The 19,270-nt window shown below is 37.9% G+C and overlaps 1 protein-coding gene across 2 annotated transcripts; it reads left to right on the plus strand.

Moving 5' to 3' along the window:
- Positions 1–1,191: 1,191 nt before the first annotated feature.
- Positions 1,192–19,161, plus strand: map3k21 (mitogen-activated protein kinase kinase kinase 21). Of its 2 annotated transcripts, XM_079855984.1 has the most exons (11): positions 1,192–2,829; positions 9,067–9,247; positions 10,831–10,979; positions 11,616–11,791; positions 12,985–13,225; positions 13,443–13,565; positions 14,030–14,134; positions 14,682–14,832; positions 15,014–15,108; positions 15,983–16,675; positions 17,862–19,161. In XM_079855984.1, exons 1-11 carry the CDS (start codon positions 2,067–2,069, stop codon positions 18,233–18,235), a joined length of 3,051 nt encoding a protein of 1,016 aa, XP_079712110.1. In that variant the 5' UTR covers positions 1,192–2,066; the 3' UTR covers positions 18,236–19,161. The 2 variants fall into 2 exon arrangements, with proteins under 2 accessions (XP_079712110.1, XP_079712111.1); XM_079855985.1 differs by lacking the exon at positions 14,030–14,134.
- Positions 19,162–19,270: the final 109 nt, after the last annotated feature.

A 19,270-nucleotide genomic window follows, 5' to 3' on the forward strand; every position in this document is an offset into this window, starting at 1 on the left:
TCTTCTTGGCAGATTCGTAACATCTTTAGTTGATTGGAACTTCTTAATTATTGCCCTGATGGTCAAAATGGGGATTTTCAATTCTTTAGATATTTTCTTTCAGCCACTTTCTATTTTGTGATGCTCAACAATCTTTTGCTGCACATCAGATGTTCTTTGGTTTTACTCATTGTGATGGATGATTCAGGGGATTTGGCCTTTGTGTTTCCTCATATTTAAACTCCTGTGGAACAAGAAGTCATAGCTGGACAATTTCATGTTCCTAGTCACCGTGGTGTGCTAAAAAAAGGTAAATATTAATGGGAATATACTTCAGAGATATTTTATTCATAAAAGATTCTAGGGGTAATTGTGGCCAACGTGTTTTGGAGAAAAACATTTATTTCATAATGTGATCCCCCCCCCCCCCACACACACACACTTTCAATTCTTTTACTTCAATGAAAGGTTAGATTTTTGCCAATTTTTTGAATGAAAGATCAAAAGGATAAACGATGCAGATTTATTTTTTACAGCCATTTTTGATCATATTTACCAGGGGTATGATTAATTCTGAGCACGACTGTATATATTAGAAAAACATCATGGCTCACAATAGTTTGGCCATGACTGTCTTTTTTGTTAGTGTGAAGAACATTTTAATAATCTAAAGAACGTTTTTTCTACTTTTTTAAAGAATCTTTGGTGCAATGGAAAGGTTTTATGGATTTTAAAGGTTCTTCACTGACCCAAATGCGTGTTTATGAGTTTAATGTAAAAATTGTATAGAGGTAGGCTATATAGCCTACATTTTCCCTTTCTAATAGTCAGTGAATTAATATAACATAAAAGTTATAGGCCTACTCTTTATATCTCATTAGCCTATGATATTTAAGGATTTCCTGGAATTTTATGTATGTTTGTTTATTACTCAATTTAAATCATCTGATAAGTGTATCATTACAGGTGTAGGTCTATAAACAATCCTGAATTGTTTAACACGGCCAATAAGTCTTTATATCTTATATATTTAAGCTGCATGTTATAAACTGTAGGGTAAAGCAAATCTTGAGAAGTACCATTACATCGCAGATTGAAAAAAAGAGAAAGGTTCGCAGCTCCCACTTGTTTTGCGCTCACGCATAGTGTCACGTGAACTCCTCTAACCAATCGATTTCCACCTTTTCCTTCTCTCCTCCTCTAGGGTCAGTTGTGTCGGAGAAGCGGAGAAGTGATGGCGGTGCGCACATAAACGGACCGAACAAAGTTTTCCTAGCTCAGAAAAACTATTTAGATCCACAGGAGAGGGAAAAAGCCATCAATTTTTGGAAAGCTGGCGGACGACTGAAGTGCTCGGGAGCCTGAGGAAACGCTTACTGCTGTGCGCGCGCGACTTGTACTTGGCGACGGAAGAATTTTTGGGAGCCGCGGTTACTAGTTTGTGAACTTCGAAGAGAGAGAGAGATAATGCTAACGCGTTAGCACAGCTATTTATCCTGCTCGTGCAATGTGTTTTAACCAGCCAGAGAATGGCTACGAGGGGGTTTTGTACAAGTAGACACGTAAGTTAATAAGTAACTTATTTTGGGTAGTGAAATAATCGTGTGTATATTTAGCTTGATTCATTCGTCTGGGATGAGCAGGTACTTTGCACCTGTAGCCTCACGGCTTGAAAACTCTATCGACTTTCCTGGTTAGGTATGTTGTTTTACTTGTATTTGTGCTTTTGGTGACGCACGAATCGACAGGCTGATAATGTAGTTTTTAACGTTACTCTATAATGTAAACAAAAAGTTCGTGGAGCAAGTGTTTAGGCTATAGCTGATGTCCGTGCTTCAGAGACATTTCTCATTCCCAGATTGGTTAACTTAGCTGGCTTACGTGGAAACAAAGCAATGCGTCTCTTAACCTCTATTAAGCCGGACTTGACCTGACCCACTCTGGTATAACGTGACCTGGCTGGGTTTGTTAGGAACTTTTTGTGCTTGCTTGCGTGTGTGTGTGTCACTGGGGAAATACGACTACTGGACTAGTTTACTTTGATTTGACATCACGGCACCCTATGGTGCTCCTGCAGGCACCGAGACATGGATGTTCCCCAGGCCGTTTTCCCAAACGGTGAGGGGCGCCTGAGCCTCCAAGACCATGTCTGGACGGAGTCCTCCAACTCGAGGGCTTGGGCTCACTCTGCCCCCGTGTGTCCCCGCTCGCTCTGGACGGCGGTGTTTGACTACGAGGCCAGCGGGGAGGACGAGCTCAGCCTGCGGCGAGGAGACGTGGTGGAGGTCCTGTCTAAGGACGCTGCCATCTCGGGAGACGAAGGCTGGTGGACTGGAAAAATTAACCATCGCGTGGGCATCTTCCCATCTAATTATGTTACCTACCAACCAGCTATTTACAGAGCGGTAGGGGCTCGCGAGAGTGACCCGCCCGCCCCTGTTCGGATACCTTTTTCTGAACTCGTTCTACAAGAAATCATCGGCGTCGGAGGGTTTGGCAAAGTCTACCGGGGGGCCTGGAAGGACCAGGAGGTCGCGGTGAAGGCAGCTCGACAGGACCCCGACGAGGACATTACAGCTACTGCAGACAGTGTTAAGCAAGAAGCCAAACTTTTCTCGATGCTTCAACATCCCAACATTATCAAATTGGAGGGGGTGTGTTTGGACGAGCCCAACCTGTGTCTTGTCATGGAATATGCCCGAGGAGGGACTCTGAACCGCGCCTTGACGAGCAGGAGGATCCCCCCTCATATCCTCGTGAACTGGGCCGTCCAGATCGCCAGAGGCATGCACTATCTCCACGAGGAGGCCGTGGTTCCCATTATTCATCGAGACCTGAAGTCCAGCAACAGTAAGATAATCACCACACACTCATTAATGCCTCCTTATCTTGACCAAGAATTGCTGGTATTTGCTCTACTGTAGAAACACACACTTGGTTGTCACATTGGTATTTCCTTTCGCAATTAGCACGTTAATTATTAATCCCCACCCTCCTTTACAAAGCTTTATCATTAGCACATCAACCTTTCCCATATGCCTGTGTTTGTACCTGAAAGGAGGGGAACAGAACTCCACGTGCTCTTGAAAGACCTTATAACCTAGGACATCATGGAATATCCTGCCAGTCTAACTGTATTTAATGTTGCCTATATATGAAGCCATAGGAGCTGTATCTTCTCTCTAAAAGCAATATGCTTCTCAAAGGAAGCCACTGGCTATAGTGAAATCTAACCCAAGAAGAAAAGCTATAAAATTGATGGATGCCCTAAGATTTGAATAGAGCCTTTGTAGTTAATGTTTAAGACACTGGAAGTCCTTCTAGCAACTTCAGCATTAGTTTATGTCAGAGTACAACATTGGCTTTACACAAAAAAAATAAAATAAAACACCTTATGGAAAGCATACATTTCCTTCCTGTTCTTGCCTGTACTATTCTAGAAAGTGTTTGAAACATTGCCAGCATTTCTCATTAATCCTGTAAAGCCTGACATATGATTGTTTTGTAATGAAACAGTTTATTGAACTGTTTGAAAAAAGGTTATTAATGTCTAACAAGATGAAAGATGATGGTTTGTAATGTAAATCAATGAAATCATTCTAATAGTATAGCAGAATATTTAAAATGCTTATAAATATCCCTTGTCAATCTATATCTCAAAAAAATGTCTTAGTGAGATGATATTTTAAATGCTTAGTTTTATTATCAAAGAAGCTCAGTATTTTAATAACCTATAATGTTATGCAATAGCATGATGACTGAGATATGTATAAATAAACATTCCTTAAAAGCCTGATGTATCATATTTGATACTTACATTTTAATATGATTTTCCACACAAAAAGATATGTATGGATAATCAAGTAAAGCTAAGCTGGTTCAGTCCAGTAAGTGTTCATCTTGACATATTACTAACAAAATAAAAGTTATTCTTATGTTTGTTTACCATAAAAATCATTAAAGAGTTCACAGCAAAAAGGTATGTGTACCAGGACCTGAAGGTGGACATTTTTACAATTATACTAAAAGGCCTTTTACTTGCTAAAAATGTATAAAGTATCAATCAGATGACAGAAGCCTTTTACAACAGCAAAGTTTTGATCATGCTGACGATTTAAAAATAGAGGCCTTTGTGCATCAAATATAATACAGTAGGTAATACACTCTTCTTTTTCTTGAAAATGTGCCAAGTATAAAATAATCTGTGGTTAAACCACAATGTGTACATCTGGGTGAAAATGCTTTGCTACTAAACTAAGATAAAATTACATTTGTAAATGTTGGCGGCCCTTCAGTCATCAAGAGATATTTAAGGTTGCATTTTTTTTCTCCACACCCCAATTGTCCCTGACTAAAGAGCAGGCTATTTGACAACTGCACCTGCATTTCAACAGTGGATTTGAGTCATGTGCTTCACCAAAGTCTTAAGTCTAGAGTTACACAGCCAACAAGTAAAAAAAAAAACACTGGCTATCTTCAAACCTTTGAAAAGAGCTGTGGGAATGATGGTTTCTGAATGAGTGTGACCATAGGCAGGTTGTGAAGTTAAGAGGTTAGAGTTTGAACAGCTGGTGTCCTTGAGAAACCGGCTATCTGCTAACAAGGTTCAGAAAACTCTGGTCTGAAAATACATCTGCATAAAGAAGCACCAAGTCTGTATATAAATGTTTTTTGATGATTACATAATTGGTGTTATAAAGTCTATTTCACATACACTGGTGGTGAGTATTATTTAGTTGTATTGTTTGTGCTGCCAAGGAACAATTATTAGACCATTTGAAATGGTGTAGAGTTTTTTTTTATTTTTTGCCCTTCACCACGTATTACAGAAGTTTATGGAAAGAGTTTCTTTCATGCAAATGGATTTTTTAAAACATTACTATAGCTGCAGGGGACACTGCATGACTAGAGATTGTGCTATCATGTTTCTCAGTCATATATGAAGTTGGGAAAGACCCTTACACTTATCTGCCTCAGGTATGCTTACCGGTAATACCTAAAAGAGACATTTCAGATATTGCTTTCAGAAGTTAAGTAAATTGTTAACAGAATAGTTTAGCTTTCTGATTAATCCTCACAAAAAATATGTAACTCAAATACTTAGTGCTGCAGAGATTTGATCAGCTTGGTACCATGATAATGTAAATCCATTCAGCGGCTCTCTTAATTCCATTCATTTATTAACAAGCTGTTTCTAATAGCTACACTACCATTCAAAAGTCACTTTTGCTCACTAAGGCTGCATTTATTTGATCAAAAGTACAGTAAAAACAGTATTATTGTTAGATATTATATAAAATAACTATTCATTTGTAATTTAATATTTTAAAGTGTAATTTATTCCTGTGAAGGCAAAGCTGTATTTTCAGCTTCATTACTCCAGTTTTCAGCATCACATGATCCTTCAGAAATCATTATATTATGCTGATACATAACAGTTGAGCTGTTTAAACATTTTTTAGAAATCATGATATGCTTTTTTTTCAGTATTCTTTGATGAATGGAAAGTTCAAACCTACAGCATTTATTTGAAATAAAAATTTCAAATATTTTTTTGGAGCATTGTTGTTTTTACTGTCCCTTTGTATCAAATTAATGCTGAATAAATTAATTGCTTTAGAAAAAATAGTACTGAACGGTAGTGTAGATGATTTCTGTCTGCAAACGCATTGCCATTATTGTCATTCTCTATAGCATTCTACCTTTTGTTAAATTAGCAGAGTATTTCTAGAGCAATAAAATAGACGGCATTCCACTATCAACAATAGACGCAATGTGGCACCCTGCCCCCGTTCAGCATGGCAGTGCTACTGTTAACGCAACTCAGTTTGTTCATCTCTCCACAGGATTGTGACAAACAACATTGGAAGCTTGCTGACCTTAATTGAAAAAATAACGTGTGTTTGCTCAGTGCAGAACAGCAACCCATCATGAGCCAGACCCTTTCTGCTGTGTTTTTGAGGGGGACTCCCTACCCATTCAGGTTGCGGCGGTACATTGTTTAGCAGGTTAAAGGTGGAGGGTACATTTTTAGGGAGGCACAAACAGCAAAGTCAAATACTCTCTCTCAAAAATAAGAAATGAAATAAGATTTGCTTTGGTCCAGTCTTGCTTATCTGATCAATGATTATCTTTAAGATATAGCAAATAGTGAGTGAAATGATGTTTTTGTGCCCTAATCTTTTAATACCTCACTCAAAGGAATGTCGCTAACGAGGGGGCAAAAGCTTAACATAAGTTTGCACAATGGAATGGTCAAGCACTGGTTGCTAGGTGACTGCCAACCCGAGAATGCCCCGACTCCTGGGCCTGAAAGGCTTATTTTCATTATTTTTAATCTCCTCAATGGCTGCTGTTTTCTCTCCAAGATGGGGAGCTTCCCTTGATTGGGGGTAAAGAATATTGCAGAACTGTTGCCAGCAGTCCCTGTGAAACTCGGCACTGTGCCACACTTCAAAACTCAGTTTTGCAATTTCAGGCACATGAAGTGTAATGTTAAGGAATCTCAAGCATGTGTGCTCTCCAAAATACTCTCTCTCTCTCTCTCTCTCTCTCTCTCTCTCTCTCTCTCTCTCTCTCTCACACTCTCACACACACACACACACACACACACACACACACACTCACACTCACACTCACACTCACACACACACACACACACACACACACACACACACACACTCACACACACACACACACTCTCACACACTCTGACTGACAGTGTAGAGAATAATGGGTCTTGTTCACTAATAATTACATGGATTTTGTATACGCACAGTGGAATTTCTCACAACAGATCTCCACCTAATTCACAACATGTTCATACGCACATGAATTTGTTCTTAATCTCGTTCTCATGTTATTGAATTTGAAATATTATAAATTACTGGCTGTGTCCAAACCACATCCAAACCATCTCCATATAAGGGCTTTACGCACAACCTTTCCTTTACAGCCTTTCGTCACTCTCGTCAAACATATTGCACTCCTCGAGCAATGCCAAGTGTGTCATTCTCAAAACCAGTTCAAACAACTTTTACACAGACCTGTGTTCCTGTAAGTTCCTGTATTTTTTCGTAAATGTTGAATACATTTTAGTACACAAGTTTTTGGTGAATCATGATTTGTTCGTGAAAACGTTCGTATGTGGATTTCACACACAAAATTGTGCGTACGCATGCTCAGTGAATGAGACCCAATGGCCTTTTTGGAGAGATAGAGGACCGTGGCAAACAGGTTATTGTCTCATGATCTAAAGGTGATTTTCTGCTCCATAAAATGGACACCATAGAAATCTGAGCCAAGAAAAGACATGTTACAAAAGTGGGAATGAATGAGAGCTAGACTGTAGCAAAGTACTATTAGTTTAGAAGTTAATTTATTTTATATTTCAGGTTCACATGTGACCAGAACATCTTTGTCAGAAAAGTGGATTTTTCTTTAGTAATAAGACCACATTCATATCCAACTTGGCTTTTTGGTTTGCTAAAATGTATCCAATATTAAAACTGATTGTATAATAGGTTGTGGGTATATAAAATTGTCTATTATTTAATTATACTTAAACTGTTGTTTGGTGTTGTGTTGTTACTTAATGGCTAGAAACCAACAGCTGAGATTAACCTGAAAGCATCAAACAGGTGCAACCTGTTCGAAATGGAATTCCAATCTTCATGTTTGTCCCAAAATGATAGTTTTGTCGACAATTTTACCTGAGACCTTGCTAACATGCAAGCCGTTTATCTTAAAAAGAGACTTATAAAAGTTCACATGTAAAACAGTCTGGTTCTTTTTATTCCCAGTGTCCAGCATGTTTATGGGTTTAAAAGAAACTAAAGGGATAATTCACCCAAAAATGTAATTTACCCCATGATTTACTCATCCTCAAGTCATCCTAGGTGTATATGACATTCTTCTTTCAGACTAACACAATTGGAGTTTTATTAAAAAAATGTCCTGGCTCTTCCAAGCTTTATAATGGCAGTGAATGGCTTAATTAAAAGTAATCCACACGGCTCTGGGGGGTTAATAAAGTCCTTCTGAAGTGAATTGATGTTCGTGTAAGATTTTATATCATGAAATAAAATATCATATTTAAAACTCCGGCAGACGACCGTACGCATACTACGCAAATCAGCACTTTGATGGACTTCAAAACAGAAACGGTCATTCACTGCCATTATAAAGCTTGGAAGAGCCAGGACATTTTTTAATATAACTCCGATTGTATTCGTCTGAATGTCATATACACCTAGGATGGCTTCAGGGTTAGTAAATCATGGGGTAATTTTCATTTTTGGGTGAACTAACCCTTTAAGACAAGAGTAAAGGATCTAACTCCTGATAGTTTTACCTTTCTCTGGCTTGTTGCTTTAATAAATAAAAATGATGATTTTTAGTGCACTATTCTTGTACTGAACGAATGTTACAGTTATACTAAATGTCTTAAATTGTAACAACTGCATAAACTGGGAGTGTAGTCAAGGCCGGTACTCTCCAATGTATGCTGGATGAAGCCTGGGAAAGTTAAGTGTTTAATGAAATGTGTCCACAAATAACACTACTTAGTTACCCCCTCAGATCATGATAATGGCAAGGGAGTCAAGGTCAGATTAATCAGACATGTAGTTATCAACTGAGGGCCTCCCTATTTATTACATACTGATGTTGATAAAGGTCTCAAGTTGGAATATTGTCTAGGACAGAACCGGTGAGAAACACTACTCCTGACCTCAGGATGTTCCGGACTTCAAAGACAGCTGGCCTACATTCTCATGTTATTTGTCATTCGGTACGAGGCTGTATTGTAAACTAGAGCGACTTGTATGTCGCTCTGAGTTCTTCATGTAGACCTGTGTCCTTGAAGATTCCACTTCATGATAAAAGCGTGGAAATATGATTACCCTCTTAGCATTCCTGTATTGTTATTCATTGACATAAATGCTCAACTGCTAAGACTCACGTGTTGAAAACATTCCCATCATACTTTAAAATATGATTAATCTTGAAAATACTGCAGACTTTCAACTCAAAAGTAATTTAGTACGAATATCTAAAACATTTCTCCTGTCTCTGTTCTTTTTTTAGTTTTATTACTTGAAAAAATTGAGAATGATGACATTGGTCGAAAAATCCTGAAGATCACTGACTTTGGCCTTGCTCGTGAGTGGCACAAAACGACCAAAATGAGTGCTGCTGGCACTTATTCCTGGATGGCTCCTGAGGTCATCAAGTCCTCTCTGTTTTCTAAAGGGAGTGATGTCTGGAGGTAAGCTGTTATTTTAAGTTAATTGCAATGTTTGGATCAAAGCCTGTTATTAAACTGAATTGGTTACTTGAGGTTAGACACAATTGCTTGGGCATCATTTTAAGCTTTTCCAAAAGGCATAATTATACTTCTATGACGCATCATTTTGGCCAAATTCTAAGTCAGTGTAACGTATTGTTCATGGATACAACATAGTTTAATATAATTACAGACTGAATATATGTGTAATGCATTAGAATATTATGTATGTAGCTTGCAAACTCCAAATGCTATTGGAAGTGTTCCAAATCAGTCACTTAAGAGAATCAGTTTCAGTTTGGATGCTGCTCTATATGTAGGCGATAGACTGCACTGCAAGGTAGCTCACCAGGGCCGTTTACACTTGGTATTAAGATCCATTTTGGTCGATCAGATCACAAGTAGATGAGGGAGACACATACCCGTTTACAACTGATGTTTTAATTTGTTTCTTTTGTCCACTTTCAACTACTGATTTCTTAGAGGGGGGGGTAATTTATGGTTTTTTTTTTTCAGATCTTTTGATCTAATGGACAAAATAAGCTTGTGCAATTTACATATGAACACAGACTGAGATGACAGAAAAACATACAGTGAGCATCAGCTTTCAATTCTGCTCTGATAGCCGCAACACTGAAAGCTGTGAGTGCGTGTTAGAAATCAGGAATGGTGAGAGAACATTGTGCTTGATACATTTTTCGTCTTTAAACCAAACTTGGGTCTTCAGCCAACAAAGTTAAATCCCCTCTGGCTAGCGCTCTTCACATAATATTTACGCATTAAGTCAGTGGGCAGAGAGTAGGTGGTCTTTTGTGACTGTTCGAACACATTCAAACACATGAGCGTTTACACTACGAAAGCAATCCAGTCGAACGCATTTTCGACTATCACTGGATGTGGTCGAAAGTAGACAAGCTCAAAACGTTTTAGACCCCGTTTATACCTGTATTTAGCATCATCCACTTGTGATCTGGTCGACCAAAACGCATCATCATAATACCAGGTGTAAACAGGGCCTAAGTTTTAGAACAGAGCTTAAATGTAATGCCTAGTGTTTGATTTAGTTTTTAGGTTCACAGAATCTTTGGGTCAGTTTTAATCAGTACAGCATTTGGTGGTCTTCCAACTGCCCTTTTACCTTGTTTGTGAAAGCTAAATGTGAAGTCTCATCTTTTTTTTATATTTTATTTATCATGCTACTTTGCTCAGACACATGATTGGTTTCACTTCTACCTTCTTTCTTTCCTAACATTGCTAGAACTTTGTCTTTTCCTTTCTTTGCCTTTCTTTGAGGTTAAGAGAAGTAATGTTATTTAGTGATCATACAATGTTTGCTTTGGGATCCATTAAGAATTTGCATCTGAGATGCTTTATGTATACACACGTAATTTAATAATTTAAAAGTGCAATCAGTTTACATCCTTTGATTAGGGAAAAGTACAGAGGGCCCCAAAGTTGCCTGCCTGGTTAATATTATACATAAGAACTATTCTTTCAGCCAATTGGTGTGATTAGTACCATCCCATACCACACTGACACTTCCCTGTGTTCTGTTCTCTGTCTAGTTATGGAGTCCTCCTTTGGGAATTACTGACTGGAGAGGTTCCTTACCGTGGCATTGACGGCTTGGCAGTTGCCTATGGAGTTGCTGTCAACAAATTAACCCTTCCCATTCCTTCTACCTGCCCCGAGCCTTTTGCCAAGCTCATGGAGGGTAGGTCTGATAGTGGTTTACTGATATTGCTCTGTTTATCCCATCATTATATGTTATCAACACTCCATGAGATTTTTGACATTTTGGCACTGATGCCCCATTCACACCGTCAGCGACTTTGTCGCTGCATGTGGCTTGTCTCCATACCTCAAGTTGCTCATGGGCATTCCTAGTGCTGTCACATCTGGATATATCTTTAAAAAAGGCAATCACAGATTATGTGTATTGATGGTAAAACTATGGTAACACATTCAAGTTACAAATGGCCACGTCCGCTATGTTAAAATAAATTGGATAATCAATAAAAACGATCAATGTTGAATAAAATGTATAATTTTATTATAATACATGTGTTTACAGACCAATCATATAGAAGAGTGAATTATCTGTCCTGTCTTGACTGCACTCGAGGAATGTGAGCTCTATTGACACAGATCTCACTCCCGAATTAACTTTGCAATTTCCAGTGACCATTGTGAGAAATGTTTAACTTTATGCAAACTCATTGAAATGAATGGTAGGTTATATGAATGGGGTTTAAGTATAAACCAGTCCCACTGCAATCTGCAATGAATTAAAACGCATGGCCATTGTAATGATAACCTACAAGAGTTCCAACATATTTTTTGTTCATAGAATGCTGGGAGCAGGATCCCCATATCCGTCCGTCCTTTGCTTCCATTTTGGAGCAGCTGACTGCCATAGAAGAGGCTGTGATGGCCACCATGCCGCAGGACTCCTTCCATTCAATGCAGGAGGACTGGAGAGTGGAGATCCAGGAAATGTTTGATGAGCTACGCACTAAAGAAAAGGTCTGTTGATTAAAAATTTTGACTCCTTTTCATTTCTGAGCTTGTTTTACATATAGTTTTGATTTGTTTTGTTATGAGACAGTGGGCCTATATTGTTTTCTTATCAAATATGGTTCAGATTTTATTAGGTTAGCTGTATTTGGTTGTACTGATCCTCTTAACAAAGCTAGCTGTTAGCAATGAAATGGCCTTAAGTGTTCAATGAAGTTAATATGATAAGCTGCTTCCGATCTTAGCAGCTTGTTAGGTTGGAAAGGGTTTGCCATTGGTTGATCAAGAATGCCTTTTCCTGCAAGTCAGCTAAAACTTCATGTAGAAATCCTGACATTGTGTTTCACATGCAAGTCATTCTTGATCAGTGAATTTTTCCACTCCTTTAGGAACAGTTCTGTCACACAAATATCTTCCTTGTTAAGTGATGCACCAAGTAAACTTTTACTCGATTGTAAATAAACAAATTGTTAATTCATTAATTATTTGTCTAAATCATCTGCCCAAGTGTGTTTCTTGGCAGAGTGCCCCAAAGCTTCTTACAGAACTTATTCATAAGAGATTAGGCCAAACGGCTTTACTCCATGTGGGCGGAAAACGGTTTTGATTAATGCTTAACAATTCTGTCTGCAAGTTTTATACATGTGGATTATTCTGTTCAAGAGATAAAGAGAATGAGTAAACTAACTATCACAAAGATGATTTATTCTTTTAACCAAAAGGCAGGATTTCCATTACCATATTCACAGTATTAAGATTGAAGTGTAAGTGTATTTTTTTTTTTATTTACTAGCTTATAAATGGTGCTGCTGTTTTGTGGATAACTCACTCACAGGTCTAGTATTATTGTTGCGTTTATGGTGCTCAAGGCTGATCTGAATTAAGCAGTTCAAGATAGAGAGGAATCTGAGCTCTGTTCTCCAAGGCCAAAGGAAGTGAAACTGCCATTCATACCAGTGATGTATTTTTTGCTCATAGACAAAGAGTTGTTTCATAAGCATGAGAACTATCGATTTTGCTTCCTTAGGCAGTAATTCAGTATATAAAAATATTTCTATTTGGTCATAGTTTGAAGGAATAGTTCATCCAAAAAAATTTTTCTGTCATCATTCACTCACCATCGTGTAGTTTTTAGATAAACTCTTCCAATGATAGATTCCTTGCAAAATGTGCTTGATCACAAATGTTCTTGACACCAACAGGAGCTACGTTCTCGTGAGGAGGAACTGACGCGAGCAGCCCTTCAACAGAAGTCTCATGAAGAGCTGTTGAAGAGGAGAGAACAGCAGCTGGCCGAACGGGAAATTAATGTGCTTGAGCGTGAACTCAACATCCTCATATTCCAACTCAACAAGGACAAGCCCAATGTTAAGAAACGGAAGGGAAAGTTCAAACGCAGCCGCCTCAAGCTCAAAGATGGCAACCGCATCAGCTTACCCTCAGGTTAGAGTCGTATTATCTTATTAGTTTACATATGAATTTGTTGTGTCACATTAATTAATCTCAGTAAATTGTTTCTTATTACTGTTAACAGAATTTTTTTTCTTGTAGTATTAGAGTTGTAAAGAAGGTTGATGTGCAAAATGTTATTGTAAAATGTAGTAATGTTTAAAGTGTTTTTACTAAATATTACTTATGGGTAACCTTATTTGTTCATCAGATTTTCAGCATAAAATCACAGTTCAGGCCTCTCCAACTATGGACAAGAGGAGAAGCCTCAATAGCACTAACTCCAGCCCTCCCAGCAGCCCTACACTGATCCCTCGCCTCCGAGCTATTCAGTGTAAGTGCCCGCTCTCTTACACATCCGTACTGCATCTGCCACATTGTTATTTTACAATTTACCAATATTTTTGAGATTTTTGGTAAAAAGTTTTTTTTTTTTTTTTTTCCAAGTAGGTTTAGAAGTTTAAATATTATCATATTTATTTTAAAGGGAATTTCCACCATTTATCTTCCAATTATAAGAAATTATCTTTAAAGTACTTAAACAAGGATCTGAAATAACAGACCCATTGTCTTTCCATTCCATTGTTAATAGCTAATATCAGGACTAGCGCATATCATTCCTGTTTAATTGTTTTGCCCGTTTCAATACAGTAAAAACATTATGTACCAAGGGCAGTTACACTAATCAATCCATTTGTGAGTAGCTCAGTGTGACAAAAAAGTGGCATCCAGGTCATTACCAGTGGTTGCTGAATCCTGTGTTTGTCACACATGTATAACTTATTTTTTTCCCATCAGTGAGCCACCCAGGTGAGACTAGCAAAAGGAGCAGTATGTTTGTGTATCACCAGGATGTGGATATCTCAAGCGAGTGTAAACCACCTAGCGGGTTTAGGAAGAAAGGCAAGGACACTGTGGTCCTGTGAGACAAAGCCGCCCCATCTAACTGTGTGTTGGTGTGATTGCTGATCACTATGGCTCTTACTTCACAACATCTCTTTTTGTTTTGATGCCTTTAGGTTACAAAAGGTTGTCTTAACGCATTGCTTGATGAAGTTTCAATTGTTTGTATTGTAATGATTTTGCTTTGGGAATCAAGGACATTATTGTAGACCTTGAGCTGGTGCTGCCAAACTCGATCTGATGATTGCATCAACAGTAACACTTTTCAGTGTATGAAATCCAAAAAGATTTAAAGCTAATGTTCTCACGATGTTCTTCCTGAAGCTCCATTAACTGTTTTCGAGAATGATTGTAATGATCTAACACTTGTTTTGCTGGGTGGTGGAGGTTGCCTTAATTGTCTAAAAACGCTGTTTCTGTTCTGCTGTGAAGGACTAATAGACTGAATCTCAGTCTGTGGTGTGGCAGATATTGGGACTGTCAGTTGAAGAACATTTCCATTGGTATTAGCAATTCTGTTTCAAATTCCATGTATCTTCATCTCTAGTGACCCTGGACGAGAGCAACAGAACATGGGGTCGAAGCACCAATTACAAACCTGAGGAGTTTGAAGATGTCAAGAAAGGGTTCAAGAAGAAGGGCCGCACATGGGGGCCGAGCTCTGTGCAGACGAAGGAAAGAGGAAATTGTGCTGAAAGGTTGGAACAGTGTTTATTTTTGTGTGTTCCTTTTCTTAAAGCCTCGATAAAAATATTATCTTTAAGCACCATTTGTTACATTTTAATTATTCAACAAATGCATGTAGTTGCTTTAGTATGCATACTTTAGTGTGTTCTCATGAGTTATTTATTGTGGGTGCCACTGTCATTTTGTCTTCAGAGTTCGACCTCTCTCAGATGGAAGCAGTCCCTGGTCCACTAGTCTTATGAAATCCCAGAAATCTGTTCCATTGGCTGCATTATTTGCAGAGCAGGGTATGTAAAGAAAGCTCATCTTCCATTTACTTTTTCCATGTACTCAGTTTTCATCGCTCTTTGTTGGATCTTTAAATCAGGTAACAAAGAACAAGTTCCCTGAAACCACCTTCTTGACATGACATTAATCACTGTCTGCACAGTTCAGAATCTAAAGTTTTATTGCTTGTTCACTGCATTCTTCTTTTAGCATCTTTTATTGAGGTTATCAAAAAATACATTATGTATTAAGTGTTTTGAAATGTAATTTATTCCTGTGAATAAATGATGTGAATCTTCAGCAGCCATTACTTCCATTACTAGCCATCCTTCAGAAATCATTCTAATATACTTATTTGGTGCTCAAGAAACACTACTACTCGTTGTGTTCCATCTTCCGGTTTGTATTTCCACAGCATGATGGTAAGATCTTACGTATTTATGAATGAATAGCTCATTTTAAAACCTGCCTGGTCTACTGACATTTGTTATGACATCCACTTCAAACATTACAATCCTCATGATACCTTTCGTTGCCTCTACAATAAGTAAATCCACTTCACCAGCTAATTACTTTGACAGTGATGCCATAGAAATATACAGAGCTACCGCAAAAACGTAAGTTCAAAGACAACATTTTTAAGATGGCTGCGCGCTTGTTTCTCTGGTGCATAAGGTCTATATGTGATTTCGGAGGTTACGTAATATCTTCAACCTTCAATCAAAGTTTTCTGGTGAGGAAAGGGAGCAAAGTGTGCTTTGGCAAAGTCAAATAATTGAACATCATGGAATAGATTGTATTTAGGAATTTTGAAGCTACTTAACAGATCATGAATCACATAGCATAGTCTCTAACCTAACATCTGTAGTTATACTTGTCTTTTTTCCCCCCCAGGAACCAGTAAAGATGAAGTATGCTCTGCTGATGGATCTGACAACAAACCAAAGCAACTCAAGTTCCCCAACCAGGTGTATATCGATCTACCTCTGTGGAAAGATGAACAGGGGGAGAGCCAGGGGCCGGCTGGTGGAGGTGAGAGCCAGGACGATCCAACAACATCCACAAGTTCCACCAGCACCACACCTCAGCACACACCCACCAACAGCCTAAAGCGCAGCACCACATGCCGGCGCACAGACTCTGTTCTCTATGGCTGTGCCTCCATCCTGGCATCTGTCGCATTCGGCTTTGACCTGCGAGAGGTCTGTAAGGGTGCTACCAATGAGGAACCGGAGCCACGCGAGGAGAAGAAGAAACGAGAGGGCCTGTTTCAGCGTGCTACTCGCTTCCGCCGCAGCACCAGCCCCCCTGGTGGCCGTTCACGCAAGGACGAGGTTACCGCTGGGCCCGTAAACCTGCTCGCCATGTCATCGATTTCTGAGTGCAACTCCACCAAGTGCCTCCTGCAGTCTGATTGTGAAGGGTCTGTGCACAACCTAATGAATGAGACTCCAACAAGCAATTCCCGGACACATCAGAATACAGGCACTAGTGAAGTTCTCCCCTCAAACCCTGTGCAAGATCTCACTTCTGGATCCAGCTCTCGGCTTAGGAGAAAGAAGTCCAGTCCTGCTGTGTGTCAGACCAGTGAGTCATGTGTTGATCACGATATTGGAATTATTTCTGATAACCGATAAATGGCCAATTTTAAATATCTTTTCTATTTTGTCTAAAAATAATAAAAAAATGAAACTTTTTATATATATTATCAATATAAAATTGATTGTTTTAAAAGCTACAAGTTAATTTAGACCGCATAACATTATTTACAGAATGTAAAATGGCTATTTTAGATTATTAATTTAGTATTTGTATGCTCAGGAGAACTTCTCACGAAAAATTTGGAAATGTCACGTCACCTACCATAACTGCAAGTTTCAACACACTACTAACACAACTCAACCAGGCCTCGCCTTTTTTGTGTGTGTATGCCTTTGGCAAGAATTATTTCAATTAGAAATAATCCTGACAGAAAACTGAAGACTACAATCGAGGCGTTTCAGGGAGTTCAGAAAAAGTGCTTACTGATATAGATAATAACTCCCTTTGGAGTGGACTTTGTGTTTTGGAACTTTCCAGACCTTTTTTTATGTTCAAACTGCAACATTACACACTAAAGAAAGCTGAAAATATAATAAACATATACCTTTTAATAACCCCTTAATTTTTAAATGTTATCTGAAATATACATTTTTCATGCTGTACATATTTTATATATATATATATATATATGTATATGTACAGCATGAAAAATGTATATTTCAGATAACATAAAAAAAAAAATATATATATATATATATATATATATATATATATATATTGTGAGGTCTAAATTCACTTTTAAAAGGGTTTTATAACGATTATATATTTAAGAAGTGTTTTGTCTAGATAAAAATAGATGGAAACAAGTATGTAAAATTACTGGATGTTGGCAGATACCGATACACTTTAAAATATCGAATATTAGCAGACAAGCATCTATTTTTACCATTGCTGTCATCTTATAAAACACTGCTAATTTAATAACACTGTTATCTACAATATACATTTTCCATGCTGTACATCATAAAATTGTGAGGTATTTCACTTGTACTATTTAAAATGGTTTTATATCGGTTGTATTTTATCTAAATATAAAAACAGATGAAAATTAGTACATACAATTAAACTGAATACCGGCCGATACAGATTTGCTCATTACTGCATCAACCCATATCAGTGAAATTTTGTTTTCAAATATTGTTTATTAACCATGTTACTCTCTTTGCTTTAGTTAACGGCAGCAGTAACTGCCAGGCCAGTCCAACTGATTCCGCTACCACTACCGCAAAAAAGAAGTCTGACAGAGAGCCTGCTCAAGAGAAGGAACCAGTATCTAGACCCAGACCGCTTTCTCTAAGAAGCAAATCTCACTCCTGGGGTCTTCTAAAGAGTCGCAACAAGAGCTATTCACTCGGGCACTACTCTGGGGAGAAGAGTGCCCAAAACTTGGACGTGGTCCTCCCCTCAGAGGTCAAAACGGGCTGCTCTTTACTGGACATGGACACAGAGGGTCAAAAACGAGACTGCACGGTTCCCCTCTGTCGAATACAGAGCACACCAGGTCGGCTATCTGTCTTTGAACTGGAGAAAGAGTTTTTATCCTGAAATAAGCTGCATCTGGAACACAATTACTTTCGTCTTGAATCTGTTCCACATGACATTTAGTTTTGTTTTTCCAAGATTAACATCATGGCCTTTGACCAATATTTGAGCCATTGCTGCTGGAGATATTCTGTAGTACCTTTATTTATATGCTGTTTACTTTGATATGTAATTTAATATGAAGTGACGTATATGAAGTGAATGATCAACATTCCACTGAACTTGCAGTAGAATTGCAGTGATTTGATCAGTACACATGAACAAAATCTCAGATTCTGTTAGAAACTACTGATTTCTTTTTTTTTCTTTTTTATGTTCAGACGTTTTTTGTATTGTTTGATTCTGTATCATGTGATGTCATATGAAAGGCATAAACAGGGCCCACAGTGTTTATATAGTATAATTATTAATAGTTGTACAGATGAAGTTCCATCGCGGATGCGATTGACCAAACTAACAAATTGATTCCTGAACCATGCTGTGGTCAGCATTGCAATAATCAATTTATTTCTGCTAGTTTTTCCCAACATTCTTCTTTTATTTTTCCCCCTTAAAGCTACATTGGATACCCACCTAATGGACTCTCTCCTTTTTTAGCTTTAATTCAAATTCATTTGAACTAATTATGTCTTTTAGAAGTGAATACATGTCTATATCTTTTAGATTGCATAACTAATTATGGAAGTATTGTTGATCAAACCCAATGGGGAGCAAAAATATACAGTATAAATATATATTTATATATAAACATGCATTATACTGCCAAATAGTGATGAATGAATTATATTGATGGTGTCAATCATTATTGCTTTTTATTTCAAGATCATTCCTTTCCTTAAAAACCTTAATTTAATTTGTTGTTAAATATCACATTATACTATAATAAATCCACTAATAAATTAATTGAAGCACCAGGATGCTACTTAAAACTGTTACCATCTGAGTAGCTTGATTTTGAGTTTAAGCTGCAGTAGGTTCACAGAATGTTTAGTTATTATTAAAATATACTTAAGCATTATACTGTATCTTAGTGATTTA

The sequence above is a fragment of the Squalius cephalus genome, assembly GCF_949319135.1.
Source record: "Squalius cephalus genome assembly, chromosome: 21".
Classification (NCBI taxonomy): Eukaryota; Metazoa; Chordata; class Actinopteri; order Cypriniformes; family Leuciscidae; genus Squalius; species Squalius cephalus.

Excerpts from the sequence above, each read along its gene's own strand:
- map3k21 (XM_079855984.1), top strand. The coding sequence starts at position 2,067 with ATGGATGTTCCCCAGGCCGTTTTCCCAAACGGTGAGGGGCGCCTGAGC. Across the intron at positions 13,226-13,442 it reads CCGCATCAGCTTACCCTCAG|ATTTTCAGCATAAAATCACA; the intron begins GTTAGAGTCGTA and ends TTTGTTCATCAG. Across the intron at positions 13,566-14,029 it reads TCGCCTCCGAGCTATTCAGT|TGAGCCACCCAGGTGAGACT; the intron begins GTAAGTGCCCGC and ends TTTTCCCATCAG.